Genomic DNA, 27256 nt, shown 5'->3' on the forward strand with positions numbered 1-27256 from the left:
TTGCAGTAGTAATTTAGAAAGATTAAAAAATATCAGTTAGAATTTGGAAAGATTTTTCTGGTCTCCTTCGCTATTATTTATTTGTTTTGCTAAAAGCAAGATTAGAGCTTGTTCTAGCCCAGAGTTTGGGACGACACAAGGTTTAGGAGTTCCAGATAAATGGGATTTCATGTGTTAGGGGACTGCAGCTGTGCCATGTGCTGAATCAGGGCAGTGGTTGCTGCAATCTCCCTTCTCTGCACTCTGGTCCACCCTCACTGGCAGCACGCAGATAACTCGTTAAATCAATCTGTGTAATGAGATGTGTTTGGCTCTGTTTAATTTTGTAGAAAAATGTATTGAACATAGATGGAAGCAGGGAAGTGCCTTTGCAGACAAATGTCTGGGGTGTGCTGGGGTTCCTTCGGGCGTTTCCAGGTTTCACTTGCCTGGAGAGAAGGTGACACCTTTGACCCGAGTGAATTGGCAGATCCAAATCCATCAGCCCGTGGATCCAGTGAGGCAGAGCCCCTGCTGATGCTAGCAACATCCCAGCTCCAGGGGTTTAACAAACCACAACTGGAGCCTCTAAAGACTATCAGTAAATAAACAGAAAGTATCAGAAGCTGAATAAACACTGAAGGGTTGGACAGCGTAGTGAAAAAGATCACAAACAATGTTTGCTGCTTCACTGAGGCTTAAATAATTTCCCTGTAGCCAGTTCTATACAGAAATGAATAAGTAAATACTTTGTACTGCAAGAATGGTTGCTTCTCTAGGAAAAACAAGTTGACAGTTGTTTTTGTTTTTTTTTCCTGAAATACTTTTTTTCTGGGTAAAATCAATGCAAAAGAGCAGACAAATCTAGAAGTAACAGAAGTAACAAGGTGTTGAAGGTCTGCCTCTCCTACTGCTGTAAATATAATATGATTCTATGACATTTCCTTTTGGTTCTGCAGTTATCATGAAGTACTTTGCAAGCTTGTTCTGGTGTAAATTTGCTTTGTTTTCTCCTGGTTCATCTGCTCTTCTTCTTGAGGGTAAAGTGGGGCAGGAAGGAGTGAAATGGAGCTCTCCTGCTGCTTGTGGAGTGTCACTGTCCCTGCAGTTCCAGGCTTGTGCATTGCCCATTGTAGCCTTAAATGGTGGCAGAAATCTTAAAATACTTAAGACACTCATTAAACTCTGAATTCAGCATTTACTCGTTTCCACCCCAGCAGCTGTTCCTGACATTCAAAGCCCCTGGGCCCAGTTGAGTTAACTGTGGTGGCCATCACCCAGTTGTTCTTCTTTCCTGTCTAAAAGAGATGTCTCCCCTGAAAATAACAGAAGTCTGGCATGCAGGTGGCACAGCTTTCAAATGTTAAAGCAGACAGCAATTATCCTGAGCTAGTCACTCATTTGTAATATCCCCAGGTTTTGGAGTTGGATTTCTTTTTTCTTAAAGCAGTAAAATGGTTGCTGTTTGGTATTTAAAGACCTGCTTGCTTTTAACTGGTTGCTGGAGTCGTGGACTATTCACATATCTGGGGAAGGCAGTGGAACACTCCTGGGCCAGCCCAGTGAGACAGAGGGACAGAGGAACTTGGCTGCTTCTCCTCTCTGGAATGGTCCAGCATATAACAGGGCACTCTGACCTGTTCCCACTCAGAAAATGAACACTATTTCCATTGAAATGCTGTATTTGCCACATACCCCATTTCTCTGGTTTTGGAGCTTTTTAAAAGAATGGCCTTCAAACCTATAACTTAGAACACAAACCAAGGCAGGACACTCTCCACAAGCTGATTTAATTTCAAGTTACATGGCCTGAAGATGGTTTGTGGAGCCTCTTGGCTCTGGAAATGGCCATCAGAAAGCTTTGGTCTCTCTCCCTCCTCCAGACAGGAGACACAGTTCTTGCAGCAGATGCAGAACAACTTTATTTTCATTTTATGGGATTTTAAAACGAAGTAGTTCTGGATCAGTCCAGAGGAGTAATGTGGATTTTAAAAATGTGAGTACTGATTTCTGAAATTTAAAAATCTGATAATATTGTATAATTTCTCTGCAAAAAAGGAAATCATCTCATCTGGAACAGGAAGATTTAGAAGAACTTTGCTGCCTCCACAGAATCATTCTGCCTTCTGTAGTTGCTCTTTGATCAGTGTGGAGTATGGACTGCAAAATGAAAAAGAAGTGGGCAGGATTGTTTCATTTCAGTACCTTCAGGAAGATTTTTTCCAGTCTGTAAAACACACGGACACTTCTTTGAACATTCTAATTTGTAAACTCAGTTTATGTTTCATGTCCTGGCACAACCCTTAAGAATCCAGTTGGACTATGTAGCCAGTGGAAATAAAAAGTGCATTATTTCTGGTGTAGAAGTGATAAAAGAATAATGAGTGCAAACTGCAGTTGGAGAAGGAATTGCATCATCCTCTGGAATTAAGGCTGATGTTTTTATACATTCAATAAACTCAGTAGAAATATTTATGGAGGAGGAACCTATCAAAGATCTGAAATCTGTGTTTGAGCTGGGCTTAAGTACACAGTTTGTCCCTTTACTAGGTAGTAAATCGCCAAAATAAAAACTCCTAGAAGTGGTGGTGGAATTTCTTACAGGAATATGGGTGGGAAGTCTGTAGTAAGATGGGCAAAATACAAACTTTAGGTTTTGTGTAAAGGTTACTTATAATCAAAGGAATAAAAAAATAATAGAACTTGCTCTAGCCCAGGGGTTAAGGCAACCTTTGGTGTGGGAGTTACAGGAAAACATAGGGAATTAGGCTGTAAAAGCTGAAGAGAAGGGGAATATAAGTAATTGTACAGTTAAAAGCAAAAAAAAAAGGTGGTAATAGAGAAAAGGGTTATAAAGGATAGAGCTGATGCTTTAATGCATAGCTCAGCAGCATTAAAATCACAATAAAAAGCAAACAAATTCTGGACTGAATGGGCAGAATGAGGGAAAATTACAGCTGTCTCATCAGGGCTGCTGGGCTGAGTGGAGCCCCTCTGTTATGGAAGGGCTGTTAGAAAAGAGATGAGGGCACAGCAGAGGCCAAACTGGGATGATCTGGGGTTCTGAGGGTGTAAAAGTATTAAGGGATGTTTGAAAAACAGGAGTTTAATAGCCTTGGCAAAATAGAGGTGGGAAAAGGATTAACAGGGGCTCACTGATTGATAAAGAGGTTCTGCTGAGAGTAAAATGGGGCAGATGCTCCAGGAATGTCTGAACTGGTGGGACATGCAGGGACAAGGCACCGGGAACTGGTGTGAGAAAGGGCTGTGCACATGATCATAATTCCTTGGAATAAAGAGAAATACACCAAATAGAGGCTTTCAGGGAGAAGCGTGGGGTGAATGCTCCAAGTACTTTTAAAGCACTGGCTAAGCTCCAACTCAGTGTGAGGAGGAAAAGGGAAGCAGTTTTCCACCAGACTTTCTTTGCAAGAGTGTTCATGCATCTAAACTCTTTGCATTTTGTTGGAATGGTGCTGGAGAGCAGAGATGATTCAGTTCATGTGGCTACTGGCATCACTGCTGAAAATCCAGGCTGAAGAGGGGAGAGAGGCTCTGTCAATTGGGCATTGCTGTGATTTAGCTGTTAAAATGAACCTCCCCCCAAAGTGTGTGGCAGTCCTAGAGGTGTAGCATTCTTACATGAATTTATTTCATTATATATGGCATCATCTGTGGCACTACTGTGGTTTTCTATTCTCTTTTATCTTCTGGATTGACTGCTTTAATTATACATTAATCATCATTTAGACTGCAGTCATAGTCAAAACAATGTGGTTTTAAATTCTGTGTTTTCTAAACGTGACATTTGGCCAGGCTCTGTGTTTTACTGGTGGACGAGTATTTCATGGATTTTCAGTGCTAGTTTTAAGAGACATTCTGTTTATTAACTTGTCTAGATGCTTATTGTTTATATGTCAAACTTATCAACACTTCACTTGTACTGATGATGTTTTTCTGGCTGTGAAGAAGTTGCTTTGTCCTGAAGGAATGATTGTTGTTTGTCTTGGTGGATAAGAGTTAACATAAGTATCTTCATAAACAGTAAATAAAACAAAGCCATAAATATTGATTCTTTTATTAAAGAAATGTTTTTGTTTGTTTGTTTGTTTTTTTTCTTTTTACACTATTTCCAACCTAGTTCTTGCTGGAAAAAAGGAAACATTTAAGCATTATTTTTGTTCATGAACCTGTACATTTTCCCAGAATGTGGGCTTCAGGTTCCTGGGTTGATTTTGACATCTGTACACAAGAAAGCAATTATTACAGTGTAAAATTGTTGTGATATTGGAGAGCAGAGAAAAAACAGCCCTATAACCCTGTTCTTTGGACACTAGTAATGGGAATCCTTTTCCATCTGTTTGTCCTGCCTCATCCATGTATGACTGGATATTTTTGCAATTCCCATGAAATGCTGCCAGTGGCAAGCATTCCAGCTTTTCTCATAGGAAGTCAACTTCACTGTGAGAAAACATGGTGCATTATCCACCACTTGTATTTATTGGGTTAGTTGTATTGATGCCTTTTCCTGGTCTTAAAATCAAGAGTCACACACGGTTAGAAGGGGAAAAGGGATTTTACCTTGGTATTTATTTTAAGGATCCTTAGGTGCACACATCCAGGTCATGTGCATCGAGATGTACCCCACCAAGTCTATCTCTGTCTTCTTCTTCTGTCTCCACACCTCTCTCCCCCCCCCCCCCCCACAACATCGGGTATAACATTATAGGTGTTACTAATTAGCAGATCTATCAAAGATTCCCCAATGAGAGGCTCAAGTGAGCCCCCCTCCCCAAGGAACTCTCCCCTGGATGGTTCCATCCCGGCCCACAGAATGTGTTCTGGAGAGGACCTTGGGCTCTGGGGCACACTGATCTCTGGCTACGAAGCTTCTAAAATGTTTTGTCTCTTAGCTTAACAAACAAGTCCAAGAATGTAGGCAAAAAGCACTAGGAATACAGAAGTTGCAAAAAGGCATAACAGGGGTATAAAGGAAAGGGCAAAAATCTTCATGGCATCAGTATCTCTCTGGAAGATTGTTCTATTGTAGGAAAAGAAAATAAATCTCTTATATGGGGTGATTGTTTTCTTAATGATATTTACAAATGTGGGGGATGGCTGCTGTTACCTGGAGCTGGGGTGTTAAAAGAGAGTAGAAGAGCCTCAGTTTGGAAAAGTCTCTTTGTCTCTCAGTGTGTTTTCATCTGCCCTCCAAAAGTGTGTTGTGAGGAGTGACCTGCAGCCTGGTCCCTTGGAGACCTTGTTCCCATGGGCTGTTTCCTCTTCCAGCAAGGAATCCCCTTAGGAAAGGTGGAGATGGTAATCCAGAAACTCTTGGGCATCAGTAAAGAACTGGCTTTGGTGGGTTTTGGTGAAATCCAGGATAATATGTGAGCCTTGGGATAATTTTTAAGGAAGGATAGGTTGTTCGCTGTCTTAGGACAATCCTATCACAAACTTTGCTGTGTCTCTTTGCCATATGAGAGCTTAAATTCCACTAGCAAGGAAGGAATTTCACTTGAGAAACGTCAAAGATCTGTGCTCATTTTATCATCTTTGCAAATAACAAAATCACCATTGTCCCCTCCTGCTGAGCTAAAGCCAAATGGACCTCTGTGAGCTTTTCTGTTTGGTTTTTGGGGTTTTTGGTTTGGCATTTCTCTTTACCATTCCCACACGGTGGTTTCAGTACATCTCATACCTCTCAGCTTTCTGGGAGTTGGAGCTTGGCCAGTTTGCAACAGTTGAGGATTTAATTTTTTTCTTGAAGGTCTCTCTATCAATTGCCGTTGTTTTCCCAGGGGAAAAAAAAAAAAAAGATATCTTTTCCCATTCTGCAACCTGTCTTTCTCATTCCCAATGCTTTTCAAAGGTCATAATATCTTTGCACATGCTAAATGTCGAAAAGGATTTAAATAACTTCAACATATGGAGTGGATCAGCTGTGAATTCCACGACAAACACCAGGAGCAGAAAGCAAACTGCACAAGGAAGGCAAGGCAGAAAGTAAATTAGGTGGGAAAAATTTAAAAATGTGGAGTTAGTGGAGCAGTGAGATAAATCAATACACCCATTTTAAATATTTGGCTAAAATAATATGCTTGAAATCAAGGAGAAATTACTGGCTTGGCTTGTCTGCATCCACATTTATTTAATGTTTTCTGCCTACTTGTAATGTCCTTTTAAAAAATAATTATCTGTCCACATTTGACATAATTTTAAGTATTGACAGAAATGGGGACTTGTAATTTAAAAGTAATTGTGTTTATTAATTAGGATCCAGAGATGAGCCAGGTTGAACTCGTTTGTGGTCAGACAAGGTCCGTAGACAACTAATGAAGGAAGGAACATTTCCTTTCATGGCCCCAGAAAACCCTGTGAAACACAAATTATTTGTTGAGGTAACTGAGGTCAAAGGGTGACCTGCTACTTAATGGTGTTTTGTGGAAATTTTTTCTTGCAGTTATTTCCAGCTGATGAAGTGCTCCATTATGCCTCAGTGTACAGTGAGTATATATATAGATATTGTGTGTATATCCAGTCTTTGTACACTCATGAATAAAATATGCACGTGTGCATACATATAGGCATTTTCTGCTGAGGAAGGATGGAACAGGCAGGTCTATATTAATGAATTTCCATGTAGGTTGTTCTGAATTCCACTTTCCCTGTTGACTCTTTCTGTGGCAATGTGTGACTCCAGCCTCCCTCAGCTGACCTGGTGTAACTGAGCGTCCAGAATCTCCAGTGGCACTCTGAAGGGTGTGGCTGTACATTCCCAGTCTGCCCCACTCTTGACACATGGCTGGATGCCTTTCCAGAGTTGCAAGGAGGTTGTTTTAAACACAAATTTCTGTATCTCAAAATAGGAAAAAAGCAGCTGAAGTGCCCGGGAAGAGCACTGAGAAAACTTGTGGAGGTAACTTGTCAGAGGTTAATTCTTCTCCACTTCTAACTTAACTCTTAGAATCATCGAATGGTTTGGCTTGGAAGGGACCTTAAAGCTCATCTCATTCCACCCCCTGCCATGGGCAGGGACACCTTCCACTATCCCAGGTTGTTCCAAGCCCCATCCAGCCTGGCCTTGGACACTGCCAGGGATCCAGGGGCAGCCACAGCTTCTCTGGGCACCCTGTGCCAGGGCCTGCCCACCCTCACAGGGAAGAATTTCTTTTTCCTGATATCCAATCTAACGCTGCCTTCTGTCAATTTGAAGTCATCCCCCCTTGTCCTGTCCCTCCATCTCTTGGAAACAGTCTCTCTCCATCTTTCTTGTCAGTTCCTTCAGGGACTGGAAGGCCACAATTAGCTCACTCTGAAACCTTTTCTTGTCCAGGCGGAACAATCCCAGCTCTCCCAGCCTTTCCTCCCAGCAGAGCTGCTCCATCCCTCTGCTCATCCTGGTGCCTCTCCAGACTCTCTCTAACAGCTTCACATCCCTCCTGTGCTGGGCCCCAGGGCTGGGGCAGCTCTGCAGGTGGGGTCTCACCTGAGCAGGGCAGCGGGGAAGAATCCCCACTTTTCCTGCTGCCCATGCTGGGGATCAGCCCAGGACGTGGTTTCTTCCTTCTAAAATTTCTTCTTGCAGAGGATTCTGCATAGGTATGTGAGAGAGAAAGCTTATTTTGTTGTGTCACCTGGACTCTCTCACCTCGTGTTTGGTGGAAAATCACTGTCCCACTGAAGGCTTTTTTATCTCATTGTGTGTTTCTGGTGCAGTGAGTCACGGAGAAAAGGGAATGGCAGGGAATTGTTCTCTGGGATTCTTACATTCCAGTGAAAACGGTTTCATTTAACTTGTGACTTTTCCTTCCACTCTGGACTGAGCAATGTTCACTTGTTTGGTTTTGCATAAAAGGCAGAAATACTGTGGGTAGTTTGTCTCAATCACCTCTGGTTTTGACTTCAGTCTGTTGGAACAGACCCTCAGAGGCTGAGTTCCTCTGGCAGCAGCAGAGTTGGGGCTCTTTGGAGTTTATCCCATGCATGTACAATACATTTTACTTCACTTAATCTGGACTTTCCTACATTTAACTGATCCAAGATGCTCTTGAAGGTGTTTGCTACCGGTGGGTCTCACTTTATCGGTTATCCAAAACAGAGAAGTTAAAGGACAAATTAAAGCTGAGTGAAAAACTGCTGAAAAACAAAGTGCAATAGGAGGCAGATATCACTATATGTTTCACAGAAACAGACCTGTCAGAGGTGTTAGTGACTTACAGCTGAAATTGAATTTTCTAAACCATGTCAAAAACTTAAAAAATGACAGAGTGTAAAGACTTAAAGACGTAGATAAAGCACAGAGCTTCTGTGTGGAAGCACAGAGAGGCTCTGTGGTAATTGTAGGAATAAATCCCCCCGTGTGTGTGACAAATGTAACTCTAAAAGTCCCCTCATGGGTGACATGTGTAACTCTAATAGCCTTGTCTTCTTCCTGTCCTCAGCTGTGCTCTCTGTCGAGGCACAGGCTGCACCACAGTCCTGGAGATTTAAACAGCTATTTAGAAGTGTGTTAGAATTTAAAAAAAACCCAAACAATCTTGAGATCCCCATGTTTTGAAACAACATCTGCAATATAGGCTGGCACATGTTTCCAAATAGCTGTTACAGAAAACTTTTGTATGTGTTTCTTTGCATGGGTGCTCTTTTGTGAGCTGACAGCACAAGTGTTTCTCATGTCTGTGTGAGATTGGGGATGTGGAGACACTTGCAGTGCAGACCTGCTGCTGTCCCAGATCCCCATGGACAGCGAGGCACAGCTGATTGTCCCCTTTACAGACCCCCAGGGCGATGATTTGTGAGCACATTTGTGTGGGATGTGTGAGCTATTCTGTGTTATTGCAGTGATATTGGGCACGTTCCTGCTCCAGTGAGTTCAAGAGCATGTCTTCTGAGGGGGGAAAAAAGACACGGAATGGGAAGCAGGACTTGTGTACCTTTGGGTGATGCCAGGGGCTGTGTTGGGGAAAAAGGGTCAGAATAGAATGAAAAGCTAAAGGAGTTCCTGAGAGGAGCACAGGGCTCAGTTGATGCCCCAGCTAAAACATTCCTTAAATTAAGCTCAGAATTGGGCATTAAATTAAAGATTTGTTAGCAATGGCATTGAAATCCACAGTTCCCACCCCCTGCCATGGGCAGGGACACCTTCCACTAGCCCAGGCTGCTCCAAGCCCTGTCCAGCCTGGCCTTGGACACTTCCAAGGATCCAGGGGCAGCCACAGCTGCTCTGGGCACCCTGTGTCAGATATTTTCTTTTTTCTTTGTATTTCAGACCCCCAATCCATTAAAAGACAAATACTTTTAAGCTGATTGATACTGCATCTTCCAAATGCAAAATATGAAAAAGCAAAATAAAATGTTACTTTTATTAGAGGTTTTTTTTTTTTTAAAATTAAAACTCTTGCAGGACTTTGCTTTTCCCATACCGTGTTAGGAACGTTTTGGTTGCAGTGTCTTTCTTCCCATGCATCCATCATTGGTTACAGGTTTTTTTCAGATTAGTTCTATCACTAAGACCAGGTTGGTGTTTCTTTCTGCCACTGAAGGAAAAGGCTGGTTCAGCAGTGGGAAAATCAGGTTTTTTTCTGTAAATACTTCCCCAGCCCCCAAAGCTGCTCAGTCCATTCAAAATCAGCTTGTGTGCTCCCTCTGGCACCCTTCTGACCCTGCTGAGGCTGATGGTTCTCATGCCTTTCTGAGGATGTTCATCTTATTCTCTTGATCAAGGACAAATAAAAATCAAATTGGACAGAGCAGGAGAGATATTGGGAAATCAATCACAGTGTGAGTAGGTTTGGGGTTTTAGGAGATGGGAAGCTTAGAAATTTGGGCGAGTGGCTATTACTGACAATTTCAGAGTCTGCCTGAAAAAAATTCATCTGATATTTGCTGTTTGTTGTGGGAACAGTTGTTCCTCACTTGTAAAAGGCTCAGTGATCCAATCCTGGAATAGAAGCAGTGCTTTTGTTGCTTGGAGGCACATGTTGTGATGAGCAGAACTGAATAGTGAGTAACCCATCCGCTGAAAAATGCCACATACAGGATTTAGGCTATTACAGAGCCCAAACAATTTCCAAGGTGTCAAGCTGAGTTGGTGAATAATTCATAAATGAGAGAATTGTCCATGTTACTGGGTGAAGCACTTGTACAGGGTTTTGCTGAGCCCCTTCTGATGGTGGTGACTTATGAGCTTGTGTAATCCTCTCTGCACCCCCACCACAAACCTTTTTTATTTCATTTATTTCATAGCTGGGCCAGGAATTCAACTGGCATCCCAACCCTTCTGCCAGAATTTCCCAGGGACCTCAGCCATTGCCCTCCATGGCCTTTTCTTCAACAGGTGGCCTGATGGGCTAAAAAAACCCCTAATTTACACCAGGGTGGCCACTTCCATGACTTCCCAAAGATCCTGCTCCTGTGTGAGCAGAACAAATAATGCAAAGCATGTGCTGTCACATTCCTTCCAGGGGTTTGTAGAGCAGCATGGCATGGAAAGCTGATCCCTCATGCAATGCTGGTGTGAAGAGCTGGGTGTTTGCAATGCTTTCACATTTTTCCTGTGGATTTTTTTCCATCTCTGAGAGATGCTTCATACCAGGAAAGTATGAGAATATTGGTGATTTCTTCATTTTGCTGAGCATAACCTCACCTTTGCTGAGATTAAATCTTCCAGGGAGTTACAGTTTCATGTTTGTTTGGTTTTTGATGTTGTAGCAATAAGCAGGAAAACTCTGGCCTTAAGGGGTGAGGAAAGCAGCTGGCCCATGAATGGCAGAAGCAGCTGAATCCCTGAGATATCTGAATAATTTCCTGTGTATTATCACCTCCTTTCTCGTTACTGCATTAGAGCTCATTAAAAAGACAGGTTCTTTGAACTGGCTGACATGGTGTTCTCTGAAATCTTTTGCCCCGCTCCCACCACTGGCTTGCATGTTAATAAGTGGAGCTCAAAGTCTGACCCTTGGTTTTGAAATCCTCTGGTAGCATGTCAGGACTGGGGAATAGGCTTGTAATTGGATTTTTAACAGATATTGAGTGTGTTTTAAGTCCTCCTTGAGCTCTGTGAGTAGAACTGATGGAACATGCCAGTAAATAGGGAAGGGGAAAGTAAACACAGGATTTGGAGCACAGGGATGGCTCTGTACCCCTTAATTTCTCAAGGAATCTCTGGGATGCTCTTCCAGCAAGTGCAAATAACAAAGGTCAAACAGCTGCTGTGAATAATACTGGTGGCCAGTTCAAATGAAGATTCAAGTGAGACAGAAAGTTATTCTGTTTTTTTTTTTTTTCCTATTTCATTATTCAGCATAGAAAATCAATGTATGTATGTATGCTGCATGCATAAATGAGGTGTTATTTGTAGCACCTGGATGCCTTGAGAGGCAAAAAGCCCCAAAGGAAACAAAAAATAAAACTTAGGAGTTAATATATTGAGATTAGACAACATCAGCCTTGAAAGGGCTTGTTATTAGTGGAGTAGAGCTTGGCTATTGTTATCCTAATGACTTATTCATTAAAGAGAAAAAAAAATCTATATGGAAAGAACAAGAGAAATCCATGTTTCTTCACAAACATATGCATCAGCACAGACTCCAGCAAGTGCTGTCAAAGTGTGTACTCTTCCCTGTGCCTGTCATAAGGGACTGAATTATGCTGCCACACTCTGATGGAGTAATAGATTTGAGCAATTCTGACTTTGGAACGCTAAGGACATGTCTCTCCATTAATTAGGGAGCACATTCTGTTGTGTTTGCCTTTATTCAGGGAAGCAGTGCTGGTTGGACTCTTTGGGGAAGAAGGACAGATTCTTTTCCTTTCCCACTTTTTGTATCTGCTCTGAAATTTGTGACATTTTTGGGGCAGAAAGGGGCAAGTCCCCAATGAAGCTGAGATATCAGGACAATAAAACATCAGGAACGTGTGTATTGATATAGGAAAGAAAGGCAGTTCTGAATTTTATGGTGTTGGAGATGACCTTCAGATCTTTGGCTTATTTAAAATTTGTCTTAGCAACGAATTCTCTGCTAGCACATCTTTGAGCAGCAGCAACTCTGCTGTGATTCTAAGTAGCTGAATAGAATTTCTTTCTCTTGTGATTTTTCCCTGTATAATAAGCCTAAAACATCTTCAGTTTGAAGGTTTCAAGGTTGCTAACTAATTACCCAGCCTTAGAAGGCTTTCTCTGAAAGGTATTGTACTGCAACTGTTGAGTATAAGATTTCTTGTACTATTTTATTTGAAAGCATAGCTGAATCTAAAGAGAAAATACCAGACTAATTAGTTGCTTATCAAGTGGGATCTATCAATTTTTATATTCTTTATCTGAGGTAAAACCTACAGTTTCACATAGCTGGAATATAAAACAATAGGACTAATTTCAGGTTGACCTTAATATTCACTCTGTTTTGAAGGAAAAACTGCTCTCCCAATATTTACATTTATTAGGAAAGCATTGATTTTTAAGGAGTTTCTGGGAGATTTGCTGGACGAGGCAGCAACAGAACTGATTTCATGGCTTCAGTCCTGCCTTAGCCATCAGAGCCACTCCTGGCTGAGCACTGACAGGCTCGAGGCTTATTCGAGGTTTATTCTGTGGCCCTCTTGGCTGTGTAAAAGGCATTTCACACCTTCTATCTGGCTGTGATAAACCCTGCTCTGGCTCAGGGTACCTTGGCTCTGGGAGCCTTTGGCTCTGGTTTCACTGGGAGCTTGAGCAAGAGCCTGGTCTGAGCTGGGACAGCTGAGAAGTTCAGTGAAAAAGTGGAATAAAAATTATTTTTCTTGTGACTTGTCCCTGTATAATAAACCTAAAACTTCTTCAGCTGTACTTTGTTGTCAGTGTGATCAGCTTTCAGTGCTGCCACAGTGCTGGTCAGAATACTTGGAATTCGATCTGTGTGGTTTGAATGTTTACGAAGGCTTTGGTTTTTTTTGGGAGGTGTTTGGCATGGGAAAGATGAGTGAGCAGGTGCTCCCCAACTGCCCAGCAGCTCCCTGGAATTGGCTGTGCAGCCCTGAGCATCCTTGTCTGGAAATTCCCCTGGCACGCTGCGTGTGGTGCTTGGGAGCACCACGCTGAGGAGGGAAACCCAGAGATTGTGGCTTGACTTTTACCCGTGGAACATCTTAGACATCAAAGCAGTAATAACAGCATTTCTGAGAGCTTGATGAGTAATTAAACCCATTTCAAATTTACAGGTAAGCAGTGCTTCACATTTTAGCACATCCTATAAGACTTTGGCTGTAAAATTGTGTGGTTGAGTACATGAAGTCTTAGAATCATAGAAAAGCTTGGTTTGGAAGGGACCTTAAGGATCATCTAGCCTCAAAAAAAAACCCAAAAGCCCACAAAATACTTCAGAATTTGGTGTTATGTGGAATTTTAGATGCTTGATTTCTAGCACCATTGTGTATGAAGGAGACTTGTTCAGTAGTTTCCTAAATAACTGATGGTTAAAACAATCTTTTACACTGAAGGGTAAGAAAAATATGTTAGGGAAAAATAGGTATTTCAGTGACTCAGAGGATTCCAGGGGGGTTAAGGATGTACTCTTTAGAAATACAGCTCTTAAAAGACAGATAGGGAAATGGTTACGTGCTGAGTCTGACTGATTCTGGGAACGGGAAGAAATTACACTCCACTGTTCTTCCAAATTAGTCCCCTTGATAGAGGCTGTGTGAGTACAGAATAGAAACTGAGCCAAATGGGGCAAATGATCTTAATTCTTGTTGATTTGTTTATGCATTGTCACAATACATTGACTGAAAAAAACCCCTTGGACTGTGTAAAATAGTGCAATAATAGATCAAATATTTTAGAAGAAAAGTAGGATAAGATTCTTAAAGATGATTTTTTTTTTTTTTTTAGGAAGGATTACATTTAGCATGTGGTACCTACAGCAGTATGAAACCAAAATTTCATAAAGATCTGCACTGCAAAAGTAAATCTAGGGCATGTTACCAGTTTGTAGTGGAACATGCTGAGCCTTTGCCTTACAAGGATGAAACATATTTGTGTCTCAGGAAAGCACAAGCTACAAGTGGTATGTGCTCCAAATGGGAAGGTGTGTTTTAAATGGACTGCCTGGAGATCCAGAAATTGGATTCTTCCTTCTAGCATAACTAGGCAAACCTGCAGAGCAGCTGTCAGCTGGCAGGACTGCTCCAACTCAGCTCCTGTGGTGGAGCTCCGTGTTAGAGAGCACTGCACAAATGGAAAGGAGCTCTGCTTTTCCACAGGTACTTTCTGCATTCTCATTCCAATCAGAAGTGATCCATCTCAGCACATTTCTTACTCAGCCACTGAAAATGGTGTTTACAGAGCTTTAAGAGAGGGACTATCTCAAGATTTTTACTGTTCTTTTAAACAAAGTGTTTTTTTTAATGCAGCATCTTCTTCATTATGCTTTAGAGCTGGGAGGGGAACCGTTCTGTGTGTGGTTACAGCATCACTGTCCTCTGAATTATCACAGTTCACTGACACAATTAAGATGCCAAACTTGAAGGATCATTGCATCTCAGGACTTTTATCAAATAACAAGAGGAGGCAAGCTAAATGCCCTTGATATTTTTTTTTTTTTTTTTTTTGAGAAATGTTGTTAGCTTGACAAATACTCAAGTTGTCCAGCATCTGATATAATTGCTTCAGACAAATTGGTTATCCTGGCAATACAGTTGGCTACCTGTATGTGCTCTCTGATTTAAAGGAAAATATTATGGGTTTCATGAGGTTACTCCTCACAATGAGTTTATTATGGCAGTGATCTCTGTGAGTGACAAAGGCATGAGCAACTTATGCAGGTTACTCTGATGGCATGTCAGCAGAACCTCCAAGGTAAAAACTGCTGTTGCCAACCTGTCATGGCCAAGGAGGTTGGAATTAGATGATCCTTAACGTCTCTTCCAACTCAGCCTATTTTGTGATTCTGTGATAAATATAGAGATCATTTCAACAGTTGTTTTTCAGGGGTATAAACTTTCTAATTCAGCCTTTATTGGGGTTTGTTCTGTGAGTGGAGTGTCATTCTAGCATCTGTGTGTGAAGGATGTGTGCTGACCCTGCTCTGGTGCCCATGGAGTTAACACCAGTAGTAGCCAAGCTGTGGAAGGTTCCTCTGGAAGGGGAGCTGTAAAAGATCTGTCCCATGTTTTTGCTGTTAACACTGCTGCATTTTTAACCACCTACTTCATGGATTGTGTTGCAAGCTTAAGTTATGTTAATAAACAAGATTTTGTAATGATCTGTTTTATGTTGTATTGAACTATTGGAGGAAGAAAACTTATTCAGTCATGCATTTGAAGATGTTTTCTTATTTCTCCTGTGATTTTTACTCCAAAGCTGTCTGGTCGAGTGTGATCTGAAAAACTACAGGGGCACTCAGTTTTCTTTTGGAGTTGCCTTCTTAAGCCAAGATAGTTTAGGTTCAAGTATCCTGCTGATTCTCATGCTACCTGTGTTCTGCACAGATCAGAAAAGGGTTCTTAACATTTATTTGACAAACACTTTGAAGATTTGGGGGATGTATCTGTAAAAGATAAAGTTACCAGGGTAGTTTTCCTGCATGAAGAGATCTGAGAGCTTTGACTACTTCAGGGAAACACCAGCAACTTGTAATGATGACATGCAGAGGTACACGTGTTTATCAAGAGATATTGCTGTATTTTCTTACAAGCCAGGCATCTCTTTGATGCTTAGTGTGGTATTGTGAAGACAATCAAAGGAATAAGTGATACCAAGTGGCATTTCTAGTGCCAGAAGTACAGTGAATATCTGTCACACAGAGTATGGTTTGGGTGAACCTAATGTACATCCCAAATTACAGTATTGTTGTCAGTGCATTAAAAACTCTCACGTCCAGAGGCTGACAGGAACGTGGGGTGTGTGTTTGTGTGTCTGTATGTGAATGATGGCATCCAAATTTTATTCCTTCAACTCTTAGTTGGAATTTACCAGTGAAAAGCTGAATGAAAATGGTCCTGGTTTGCTCAAATTGTTTTAACCGGGTTCTGAAAATGAGCAGGATGTGGATGCTGGGAAGATCTCCATCCCCAAATCCATGCCAGAACAATGTTGATGGTTGGAGCTGTCTAGAACAGAACTCTTCAGTAAGGGTAGAATTTGGTATACTAATCTGGGAGGAGTAGGAATATGAATCTGGATTTGATGGGAAAACTGAAAGCTTAACTGCATCTGCATGCTTAGAAGGTCAGGCTGTGTTTGTAGGAATTTGAGCTAACTCAGTGTAAATCCTACATAAATGGCTTGTTTGTTTGCAGGGCTGTGAGGAGGAATTATTTTTCAGGGATAGATAATCCTACTGAGAAAATGCTTGTTAATAATTTGGCACTGATGCTGATCATGCTGAGTTCAGGGGGGAGGGTCATTTGTCTGGGTCATTTAAAGCAGGATCAGAACCCCAGAGAACTGCTCAAGTGCATTTCAATTTGAGTTCCTTCTACTCAAGGTGTTTACAACCTGTTTCAACCTCAAAGTGTTGGAATTGTAGGATAAGCCTTGCCTGTGGAAAAATCTTTGTTCCCTTTTGAAGTCCTGCCAGTGGTGAAGCTGCATTCAGGTTCTAAAATACGACAGAAGTTTCTACTTTTCCTCTTGGCCATCTGAAATGCTCTGCTGTAACATCCAATCCAGCCTCAGTGTTTTATATTGTTCCAAGAGATTTAATTTAGAATTTTAGTTTTTATTCCTGTTTATGCCAGGAACATCTCCCGGTATTCTTTGTCTGCTAATGAGCAAAATGTGTAATCCCCACAAATATTTTGCACCTGTTTAAATTACAGCAATTTTCATAAATAGAATTAGTGAATTGAAAGTGTGTCAGAGAGCTGCTCTTTTACTGAAGAACAGGCAGATCTTGCCACTGCTTCCAGTGGAAGAATTGAGATGAGTCTGAACACATGAAATTACTGCCAGTTGCATTATGGATCGGGGAAGAGACCCCAAAGACCTCGTTCCAATCCCCTGCCATGGGCAGGGACACCTTCCACTATCCCACATTGCTCCAAGCCCCGTCCAGCCTGGTCTTGGGCACTTCCAGGGATCCAGGGGCAGCCCCAGCTTCTCTGGGCACCCTGTGCCAGGGCCTGCCCACCCTCACAGTGAGGAATTTCTTCCTGAAATCCCATCTAACCCTGCTTTCTGACAGTTTAAAACTATTCCCCCTTGTCCTGGCACTCCAGGCCATTTTCACATGGCTCTCTCCAGCTCTCTTGGAGCCCCTTTAGGTTCTGGAAGGGGCTCTCACGTCTACCCAGGACCTTCTCTTCTCCAGGCTGAGTAGCCTCAGATCTCTCAGCCTTTCAAATAAATGTAAACTTTGAGGATAAAAATGGCGTTCAACTTTCCAAAATGAAAAGGACTCTACTAAGAATAATTTCAAAGTGTAGCATAGAGACTTGAAATTGGGGTGAAGGGAGAAGCTCAGAATAAGAATAGGAGATTCTAGGTTTATTTAAATCTCCTAGTTGCAGGAAATGAGAACTGGTGAGTCAGGGAGAATAGCAGTAATTAGCTGCTTCACTTAGAGAAAAATGCACGCTTCAGAGGGTCCAAATGATTACTTTGCACTAGTTTTAATTCTAGAAATTACTGTGTCTTTTTATGGATCTTTCTCTGGATGTCAGACCGAGGAAGTGTTGGGCAAACGACCAGTTATCGTTTTGGTGAGGAACAACAAGTCTTTGATCATCTGAGGAAATTTTGAAGTGAAGTGGCTGTTTTGCCAGTGTGTTTCTTTCATAGCTGTTTAATTGACCAGTAAATAGAAAAGCAGTGGGATATTTTTTCTTTGAAGAAAAGAAAATGGGGATGATTCCAAGAAGCTTGCAGGAAAAAGGATTGAAACAATAACAAATAGATGAATCCACTTAGGATGAGTCCAGCATGGCAGACTCATCACCAGAACCTTTGCAGAGGAAAAATGACTTTCTATTGTGCAGAAATTACTGTGCCAGTGTAATAACGGATTTAGACTGGATTTACCAGGTATTTCAGAGCTTTTGAAATACCTTTGCAGAGTTTTTTATATAAAGTAATCCTCAGGTGGAAACAAAATTCCCTGTGGGTTTTGAAGACTAGTGGAGAGAGCAAATAGTCAAATGTGGCAGAGGGTTAACAACTGATGGCTCAAATGTCCTTCCAAGTAATGCATTAAATTCCATTCTGTGAGAGAATATGGACAATTGCATAAGTAGAGTGGCACTGAGAGAAAAATTTGTGGGGAGCTGTGAGGAACTTGAGACAAGCTAACAGCTCATCAGCTTGGGGTAGGCTGGGGGCAGTTTCTCATGTAGAACATCTGATTTGTGGTGAACTCTATGAACTCTGCCTACTCTGCAAACTCACTGTATTCCTGGCCATATAAACCAATCATTTTGCTGTGGCAGGAACCATGGGAAAAAGGTGGATTTAGATGGATCAAGGAAGTCAGCAGTTACAATATTTGAAGTTCCCATCCCAGCAGTGATGTCAGGTCCATCTGCCACTGCCTGCAGAGCTCAGAATGGCTCTGGTAGTATCCTGCCTTGTTGGTTTTCAGCAGGAAAATCTGGACCAGAAAATGTGATTCAGTAAATACCATTAATTTCTAATAAAATTTAAACAACATGCATATAACAATCTTTATTTCTAAATGAACTGCAGTCCACAGGAAATAAATTTCTCTGTACTTTTGGGCAATTTAGTAAAAAATATTTACACAGGTATCCAGCTCAAAAAGCACATGGGAGTAACAGCCTTTGTAGATACTGGTAATCCTCTTTCTGCCTACTATCAAAAAGACCAAGAAGTGAAACATGATAAAATATTGCAAAATATGTGTCCTTTGATGGTACTTGAGCCTATTTGATTAAAACAGGGGCACATATAGAGTGGCTCAAAGGCAGCATGTTTCAAGCTACTAAAAAAGCTGCTTTGTTACTGAACACAACTGTCAAGTTACTTCAGCAAAAATACTTGCCAAGTCTTGGTCAGAATCAGATGTTTCCTTGAACAATGATTAGGCTTTGGTGTAATGATGGATACAGTTTAATGATTTTGGATTATAACTGCATGGTTTTGGATTTCTTTAAGCACAGATACTGTGTTGTAGTGTGAACCAGTCACCAAATTAATAATTTGATGGAGAAATAGCTGTTATTTGGCTTAAATTAATCTTTTATCACAGAAACTGGGGCACCTTCTCTGAACACCAGGACCAGCCACTGTTGGCACCTGAGCTGCTTCAAGGTGGCATTTCCTTTTCTCTTTTGAAATCTAAGTCAGAAACTTTCAGCTGGAAAATGTCCCCCTGAATTGTACAATACCCTGGAAAAGAGGGTGTTGGTAGTAGCCTCCCTGTTTAGGTTGCTGCAGTTATAACAGGAGTTAAGATAGACAAACAAACATTGGGTTTAGAAGAAAAATCTGCTGTAATTTAGTTCCCATGGGAATGAGCAAATGACAGTGATCACAGCTGGGAAAGCTGTGGGTTGGAATGACTGAGGCTCCTTCCCCCTGTGCCAACACGCCTCCACTGGGGTCTGCACCAGCCTCTGCTTCAGCACTTTGGAGCTGCTCCTTTTGAGAAATTGTTGTGCTGCTATACTCTGTGGTGGCTTGTGAGATGGCCTTAATTATTTTGGAATCCACTCTGCCAAATTCCAGCCTTGGCTATGCCGCAGCGCTCCCAGAATAGCAGCAGTGACTTCAGCAGCACCCAGTGCTCAGAAACTGGGCTCATAAAGTTGAAAATTTGGTGCAAAAATACCTCAGCCTCTGACCTTTAACATATTCTGAGTTCGAGCTGTAGTGATGATTTCTGAGATGTACACAGAAGTGACCATATGGTCAGAGCAGAGTTATGTAAAAACAAACTGTTGAAGACACAGTTCCTCTTCAGACATCATTTGCTCTGGTTGCCTTTTGGCGTTACATTTAATGTGTCACAAATAGAAAAGGTAATAATCCCTCTGCAGTTTCCTAGAAAATGTTACATATACAAAACATATGGAAATTTTACCCGAGTTGCAGAGACCATAAATGTTGGCTGGCAGTGGAGCTGCACGCCTGCTAATGAGACATTTAATTCTGGCTGACATGTAAACTGCTCCTAATACTCTAGAATTACGTAATAAAATATATTTAGCTATTTGTCTTTAATGATTAAGCAAACAAAGAGCCCAATGTATTGAAAATAAATATGTGCCTGAACCGTGGAGCTCAGTGTTTCCCAGGAAAGCGATGTTTGCACCAAAATACTTCTGGCAGCTGCCTGGCTGATGCCAAAGGCAATTCTAGAGTGGCTTCCATAAAGTCCTCATTGGTTCAACCTTTAGGGTCCAACTGGCCCAGCAATTTAGTTTTGATGTCAGTTTTAATTAACCACAGCAGCAAGAAGATAAGCACAGTTTATTAACTTACCACGAGCAGGAAGCTCTGGGTAGACCTGTCTCAGCTGATGGTCTTGTGAGGCTTTGGAGACACAGAGGCTTTTTTTAGACACAGTAGACTGGAGCCTAGGAACCTTGAACAACACCACAGTAACCACCTGACAGTATTCAACCTCAGTGGCTTTAGAGCAGCCAAATTAAACCAAATTAAATGATGAATTATTATTATTATAATTGTAATTCCTTCTTGTGAACCTGGAGCCATTCGTCCACGCACGTCTCACAAATGAAGCTGCATCCAACAGCTGCTGCATCTCTGGGAAAGGAGAAGGAGGCAGAATGGAGTTTGTAGTCTGTGCTTTATCTTCAAAAATGTTGTTAGAGAAGAGGATTAGGCAAAAATGAAAAGATGTGTTCAGAGAAAAACCAGAGTTGGAAAATAGGATCAACACAAAATAGAAGTTGAGAACAAAGGCTGCCCTGGCAAAGGACTGTTGTTAAATTTGTAATGGTTTAATTGACCAGCCATTACATCTGGGTAATGCAGAGCAGGCTATGAGGATGATTGTGTGTTATTAGAAGTTGTTTTCTGTGTCTCTTCACCATTATATATCTCAGACATTCATGGGATGGAGAGCACTGGAGACCTGTTTTTTTAGTTCAGATTTTGTGCATGTCGTGTACATTTAGCATATCAAATCCTCTTTCTGGAGAGAGGTTTTACATTGGGAAACAACAGACTTTTTTGGCTCAGTCTTGCTGCCCCCTCCAAGGAGAGCTGATTTTGCAGTGGCTGAGATGAAGTGATTTAATTATTCAGTTGCTTGTAGTCACCAACCTAAAACATACTTTCTTTGCATCTCTATCTACCTAGATGGAGAGATGTTTATTTTTAGCCATAGGATTTTAACAGGATACAGAATTTAATTTTTAAAATAAGCACCATATTTGAACACAAAGCTGAGGCATACAGAATAAGTAGCAAGTACTTGTTCAAAAAGTACTGACCATTACCTCTGAACTCCTTTCTTGTTGGTATTGAGAGAGAGAGAGGTGAATTTGGCAGCAGATTATGCCACAGGTTAAATCAGGTGAGGAGGAAATTGTGTTCTGCTGAATCCTGAGCCTTCCTGAGCAATACCTGTGTGAGCACCTTTGAGCAGAGGTTGTGACTCACATCCCCACAACTCCTTTCTGTGGTCCTTCACTTTCAGGGTTCAGCTGCAATAAAGCTCTTGGGTGCTAAGAACAGGAATTTTGATGTCATTAAATGAAGATATTATGTTCAATAATGGCCATTCCCCCTATTTTTTTTCTATTTGCCCATTTAATTACATAAACATTATTAACTGTTTAAATCAATTGCCTACATTTTACCAAAGTGGTAAGTTAGTGATTGGTAGGATAAGTAGTTGTTAGGCTACTGGAATTAAAAAGCAAATAGACCTATTCAGTTTGCAGGGTTTAGTGTACATTTTCTCCTGTTTGGAAAGATAATCATGTAACAAACTTAAAATTGCAGAGAATTCTTGACTATTGTTTACAGAGAAATGTATGTTTTTTATTATAAATGCCTTTACCTGATGGACTGGTGTAACTCCATTGCTAATAGGCCCTTTTTTTTTTTTTTAATAGCACTGCCAAACAATTTATACCATGTTTATAAATAATAGAATAAGGACACTGTTGAAGGATACTACTGCAGTGACCTTAGCAACATTGAATGCTGGCAATGAGTCTATTAAAAGGATTTTTCACTGCTGAGATTTAAAGAATTGTTTCTGATTGTACAGCCCACATAGGTTTTTGCTTCTCAGTGAATTCAGGTTCTCAGCCATGACAATTGGGCTTTTATTAAAGAAAAGTTTATAAAATGTGGGAGGAACAGTCTAGAAACAACTGTGGACTCTAGAGATAAGCATGAGAAATGTTGTGCACATGGACACCCCATCCCTGGAAGTGTCCAAGGCCAGGTTGGACAGGGCTTGGAGCAACCTGGGACAGTGGAAGGTGTCCCTGCCCATGGCAGGGGCATGGAATTAAATGTCTTTTAAGGTTCCTTCCAACCCAGACCATTCTGGGATTCTCTGGTACACAGAACAGCTGCCACATGGCTGTAACTGTAGAGCAAAGGTGCTCTCCTGAATTCTCATGGACAATGGGTTGTGTTGTAAATAAAAATTTGAGTTTGTTGCTGAAGAGGAAAATGTGAGTGGAGTGCTGATGCTGTTCCAGCAGCGGTTCTCCATGGGGATTTTTAAGGTGGAAAGGACTGTGCTCTGGAGATGCAGGTGGAGAGCGATGCTGGATCACCTTGCACCACTGAAGTGAGAAATTTTGTCATGAATCTTTGTGATAAGCTGTGCAGTTCTTGTTATAGACTAGAAATGTTAGATGTCAGTGCCTTCAGGAGCAAACTGACTCAACAAAGGTCTTTAAAACAAACCTCTTGAAGTGAAGTATCATTGCTGGGTTTGTATCCACAGAGATGAGAATTCATTTTTTTGTGCTGATTTTTCACACTGGATCAACAGGTTCGTATATCGAGCACAGACTACTGGAGAACACTCTGGCCTGTAGCTGATGCCAGAAACAGACAATACAGAAAGGACTATTTTTTTTTTCCTGCCTTTTCATTTCTGTGGGGTTACGGTCAGTTTTCTTGCAGTTCTAGATCACGCCTAGGTGAAAAACTGAGGCAATAAGTCTGTCCTGTGCTTAAAAATGTCTTGTTGTCTCTACAGTGTTGGCCACTCTTGCTCTCCCAAGTGCTGCTTTTCATTGCTATTTTTAAGAGTTCTGTCTTCATGTTTGAGTTGAATTTTCTTCAGTGCAGTGAAGAATAAAAACATCTGTCACTGAGAAAATGATGAAGTCAGAACCTGAGTCCTGAGTGTTATCTTTATATTGCAAATCTCTCAGTCTCTGTCGTTGGCTGTCCTTGTCAAGGCCACAGAATGATGTGGCCAGAGTTGCACGTAATGTTACAGTGCAAGAAGAGTGCTTTTAACAACATTCAGGGCAGGAGCTATTTTTATTATTGATTTAAATATTCTTGCAAGGTTAAAAGAGCATCCCATTAGCAAATGGAGTCCTTCCCAAGACCCTGCTTCACAGCCTCTTGCAGAAATGCCATTATCCCCCTTAAAGCTCTCTGCTAATTAGGAACTTGTTGGCTTATTTGTCACTTGATCACTTCCCATATGGATTTTGTAGTTGAAGAGGGTTTGGTGACTCTGATCCACCAGCAAACCATTAAAATGGGATTTTATTTTTTTTCTTTGTAATCCATGATGTATTTTTGTCTTGTTTGTTCTGTCAGGGGTAGTTTAATCTTTCCCATCCAGGTTGGTGGCACTTCTGCAGTAGATGTTCCTTTCTTCAGCATTAACTACAGAGGTGGATAAAGAGAAGCTGCCACTTGGCTGGAGACAATTCCTGGGTTATGAGAGCTTTCAGTGTCTGTGGGTCACTGTGATTCAGGCTTTGGAAAACATTTGTAAAAGGAGTGTAGTTTGATAACAAACCACTCGTGTTTTCTGGGTAGCAGTGTCTGGATATGCACTGGAAATGCAGCAGTCACTCGTGGCTCAGTCAGTGGAATCAGTGGGAAAGGCTGCAGCTGGCAGTTATGGACCTGGGGGAAACCTGGTTTTCCTAATTCTGAGTGTGGTCCCATAATTATTTGGTTTTGTATATAAAGCAAAAGGGTTGCAAGCTTCTCCCCTGCCAAGGCCTTTTGGAAATGGGCAAACCAGACTCAGTTTTGTCACACACTTCATGTCTAAGGGAGGACTGGGGAGGTGTTTATGTCACAACCTACACTTTAAATAATTACAGTAAATATTTGAAGTAATATGAGATCAGTCTTGTTCTGAAAAGATTTTTCTTACAAAAATCCTCCAACAAAATAATTTTTTTTCATAATATTCATTTCCAGAAGAAAAGCTTTTTACAGACAGTAGACTGTCTCTTTAAAAAATTCTACCCTATTATCGAACAATTTCCCAAGTGAATGAATTGTCCTCATGAATGATACTGAACTTGCCATTTATATTCATATTTATCAGTGAATCAAACACTTAATTTCACTGGTAGATTAATTCAGTATGACTCACATTTGAGAAATAAACCCCATGGGTCTGATTTTGCCCTAATACTTGGAAAAAATATGTGGTTATGAGATACAGAAATTCTGGGTTTGTACAAATGCTGCTGTCTGTAGTACATCAGTGAGGGAAAGAGATTTCTGACCCTTGTTCCATTGTTATACACAAATAGGGATGTAAAAATGTGGGAAGTGTGGAGCAGGTAGGTAATCGTAAATTTCATAAAAGAGGAACTAAAAATTATGTGACAGAAGCTTAAAGTGAGTGGAAATATTTATTTTTCCCCAGCACAATGTATAATTAAACTCTAGAGCTTGTTGAGTCTTACTCCTGACTCAACAAAAACGATGGGAGAAAGATCATTCTGCAGCTAATTAATGAGAGGGATAGATGCAGCTTTTGACTTAAAAAAAAAAAATCTTTATATTGCTGATTGTCAGAAGATTGAAATGGTAAATTCTGCTTCACAGCAACCTGATTCCCATGTTCTGCTTAAAGTGGCTGCTTTGCCACTGCTGGAAACCAAGTGTTGAGGTAGATGGGCTTTTTGTTATATTGTCCATAAACATATTTTGTCATACTTAATATAGAGAGTGTTCAAAGACTGTTCTATGGCCTTCAGGTTGACTTGAAGGTATTTCAGAGAGACCCTTTGCTTTGATCTGTCCCTCTGCAGCCATCCCTGTGATAAAGGACTTCCAGGTCAGTGTACGAGGTAGTGAAGTGACCCTAGTGCTATCCACTGGGAACGGAACACTGGGGAAGGGTCAGAGCACTCCTGCAAAGCAAAGTCACGCCTCACAAATCTCTTCCTACAAGGAGGTTATCAGGAATACCGAGTTAGTTTTTACCACAGCAGGTGCCTGGAGGACGAGAGACAAAGGATCTAACTGGAAATGAGAGGTTTTGGACTGAATAAAAGGGAAAAAAATATGAGGGCAGTCAAGCAGTGGAAGAGGTTTTCCAGAGGGGATGGGCAATCCTCCTGGGAGGTGTGGAAGACTCAGTGATAAGCTCAGGCTTGATCCTGCTTTGAGCAGGGGCTTGGCCTGAGGCCCCTTCAGCCCAGATTATCCCATGTTGCTTTGTTCTGCCTTAACAAGGCCAGGTGTCAGACTCACCTTCATGGAGATAGAGTTGTTTTTTGGCAATAAACAAAACTGTGTCTAAAAACACGCTGGTGCACCTGCTGGAAACCCGCTTCTTCATGTCGGGAAGAGTTCGCTCTTTAAAACAACACTGTATTACCTGAGTTTGGTTTTCAAGGTTTCAGAAGCCTCATTTTGCAGCTGAGCATTTTGACAGCTTTCTTTTCAAGTCTTTAATGGTTGCTGTAATTTGGCTTTTGAAGCGGCGCAGCTCTTCATAGTCAGCAGTGAGACAGCACCAGCCAAGGTCGGCTGGGGGCTGCCGGCGGGTTCTCGGTGCCTCGTTCCTTCAGCTGCCATTTGTCAGAACACACTCATGTAATCTTAATGAACAATGTGCAAAGCCATTAAAAACTCAGTTATGGCCTTCTCTTTACTGCAGATGTGAGAGAAGGCAAACATAAAGTGCTGATGTGTAAACACAATAGCCACCATCTGCTGCAGAGCGGCGTTTCGGCTCCAGGAAGAGGAGCTATGTTGCAGATGCATCAATAATAGGACGCTTATCAAGGCATCATTATCCACCAAGCAGGGGAAAAATTGAAATTTATGGCCAACTAGAGAGCACTTCATGGTTTAATTCCCCAATTTTCAGTGGTATGTTCAATAACTAGGAGAGAGTGGCGTTTTATGTTCCTGCCATTGGAAAGGATTTCTGAAAATGAATTTATTTACCGTCTCCCCATCCTCCTTGCTTCTGACTGATCTGAGCACAAGACATCCATTTTTACATATTCGGGATAAAACCAGCGAGATATTAATTAATTCAACCTGTTGATCCAAGAACACCATGTTTAATTGACCTTATACTCAATTTGCTTTAATGAGCTTATACTTCTCTGTTGAATAAACATAAAAAAGAACTTTTACCGAGAATAGATAATTTCCCCTCTCCCCCCAAAATTCTTTTTTTTCCAGTTTATTGTAGACTTGGAATTTTGAACTTTCTGGAAGGAAGTAAACAAAACAATGAAACTCAATGATATTTTTGTTTCTTTTTTTCCCCAGCTGGATATGCAACAATCTAAATAAGAGTTTCTCCAAGATACCTTTTGTTTTATTCATATTCTTGCCTGTAGACATTCAGGTGGCTTTCAGTCATCTGTTGATCAATAATTTCCATTTGTGACATGTTAATTCATTCCTTAGTCCTTTGTATGAGTGGAAAATGTGACAGGTAATTTGTTGGTGGCAGACCAGATTGTGTCCCTTTTATTTGCACATATAGGCCTATAAATTGAGAATAAGTCCCATCAGCTTCAGCTCTGTGCTCAGCCTAAAGAATCTGTGAGACCCTGAATCACAGTATGTCAATTCTTATTAAGGATAATGAGGGAAACTACATTTGTCTTTAAAAGGCTGGCTTGTTTTTCATTTATTTTCTCCTGGTGGGAGCTGTTTTCATGATCTCTCACCTACCCCTCAGTGATGAATCTTGCCCACACAAGTTCCATGGACGTGGACATTTGTAATAGGACAGTGCAGCTCATCTGTTGATCTTGGAGCATGCAGAGCAACCTCGTGGAAGTTCTGGAGGACTGGATACATGTTCAAGTTCACACTGTGAAAATAAAAATAAAACTCTGTGTATTTGGGGCCAATTTATAGGATACAGGGTATCATTTATTCACGGCT

General features: G+C 41.2%; 1 protein-coding gene across 3 annotated transcripts in view; it reads left to right on the forward strand.

Annotated features, from left to right (window-relative positions):
- Nucleotides 1–27256, forward strand: part of PTPRT (protein tyrosine phosphatase receptor type T) — a 468237-nt gene that overhangs the window by 164176 nt on the left and 276805 nt on the right. The window contains exon 3 of one of the 3 annotated variants that reach the window (XM_069033796.1): nucleotides 6443–6485. The exons of the other annotated variants lie outside the window; for them this stretch is intronic. Within the exon in view, the coding sequence (XP_068889897.1) occupies nucleotides 6443–6485 (43 nt within the window). The remainder of the gene's footprint in view (nucleotides 1–6442; nucleotides 6486–27256) is intronic. 3 annotated transcript variants of the gene reach the window in all.

This window comes from Aphelocoma coerulescens, chromosome 20 (genome assembly GCF_041296385.1).
Source record: "Aphelocoma coerulescens isolate FSJ_1873_10779 chromosome 20, UR_Acoe_1.0, whole genome shotgun sequence".
In the NCBI taxonomy this organism is placed as follows: Eukaryota; Metazoa; Chordata; class Aves; order Passeriformes; family Corvidae; genus Aphelocoma; species Aphelocoma coerulescens.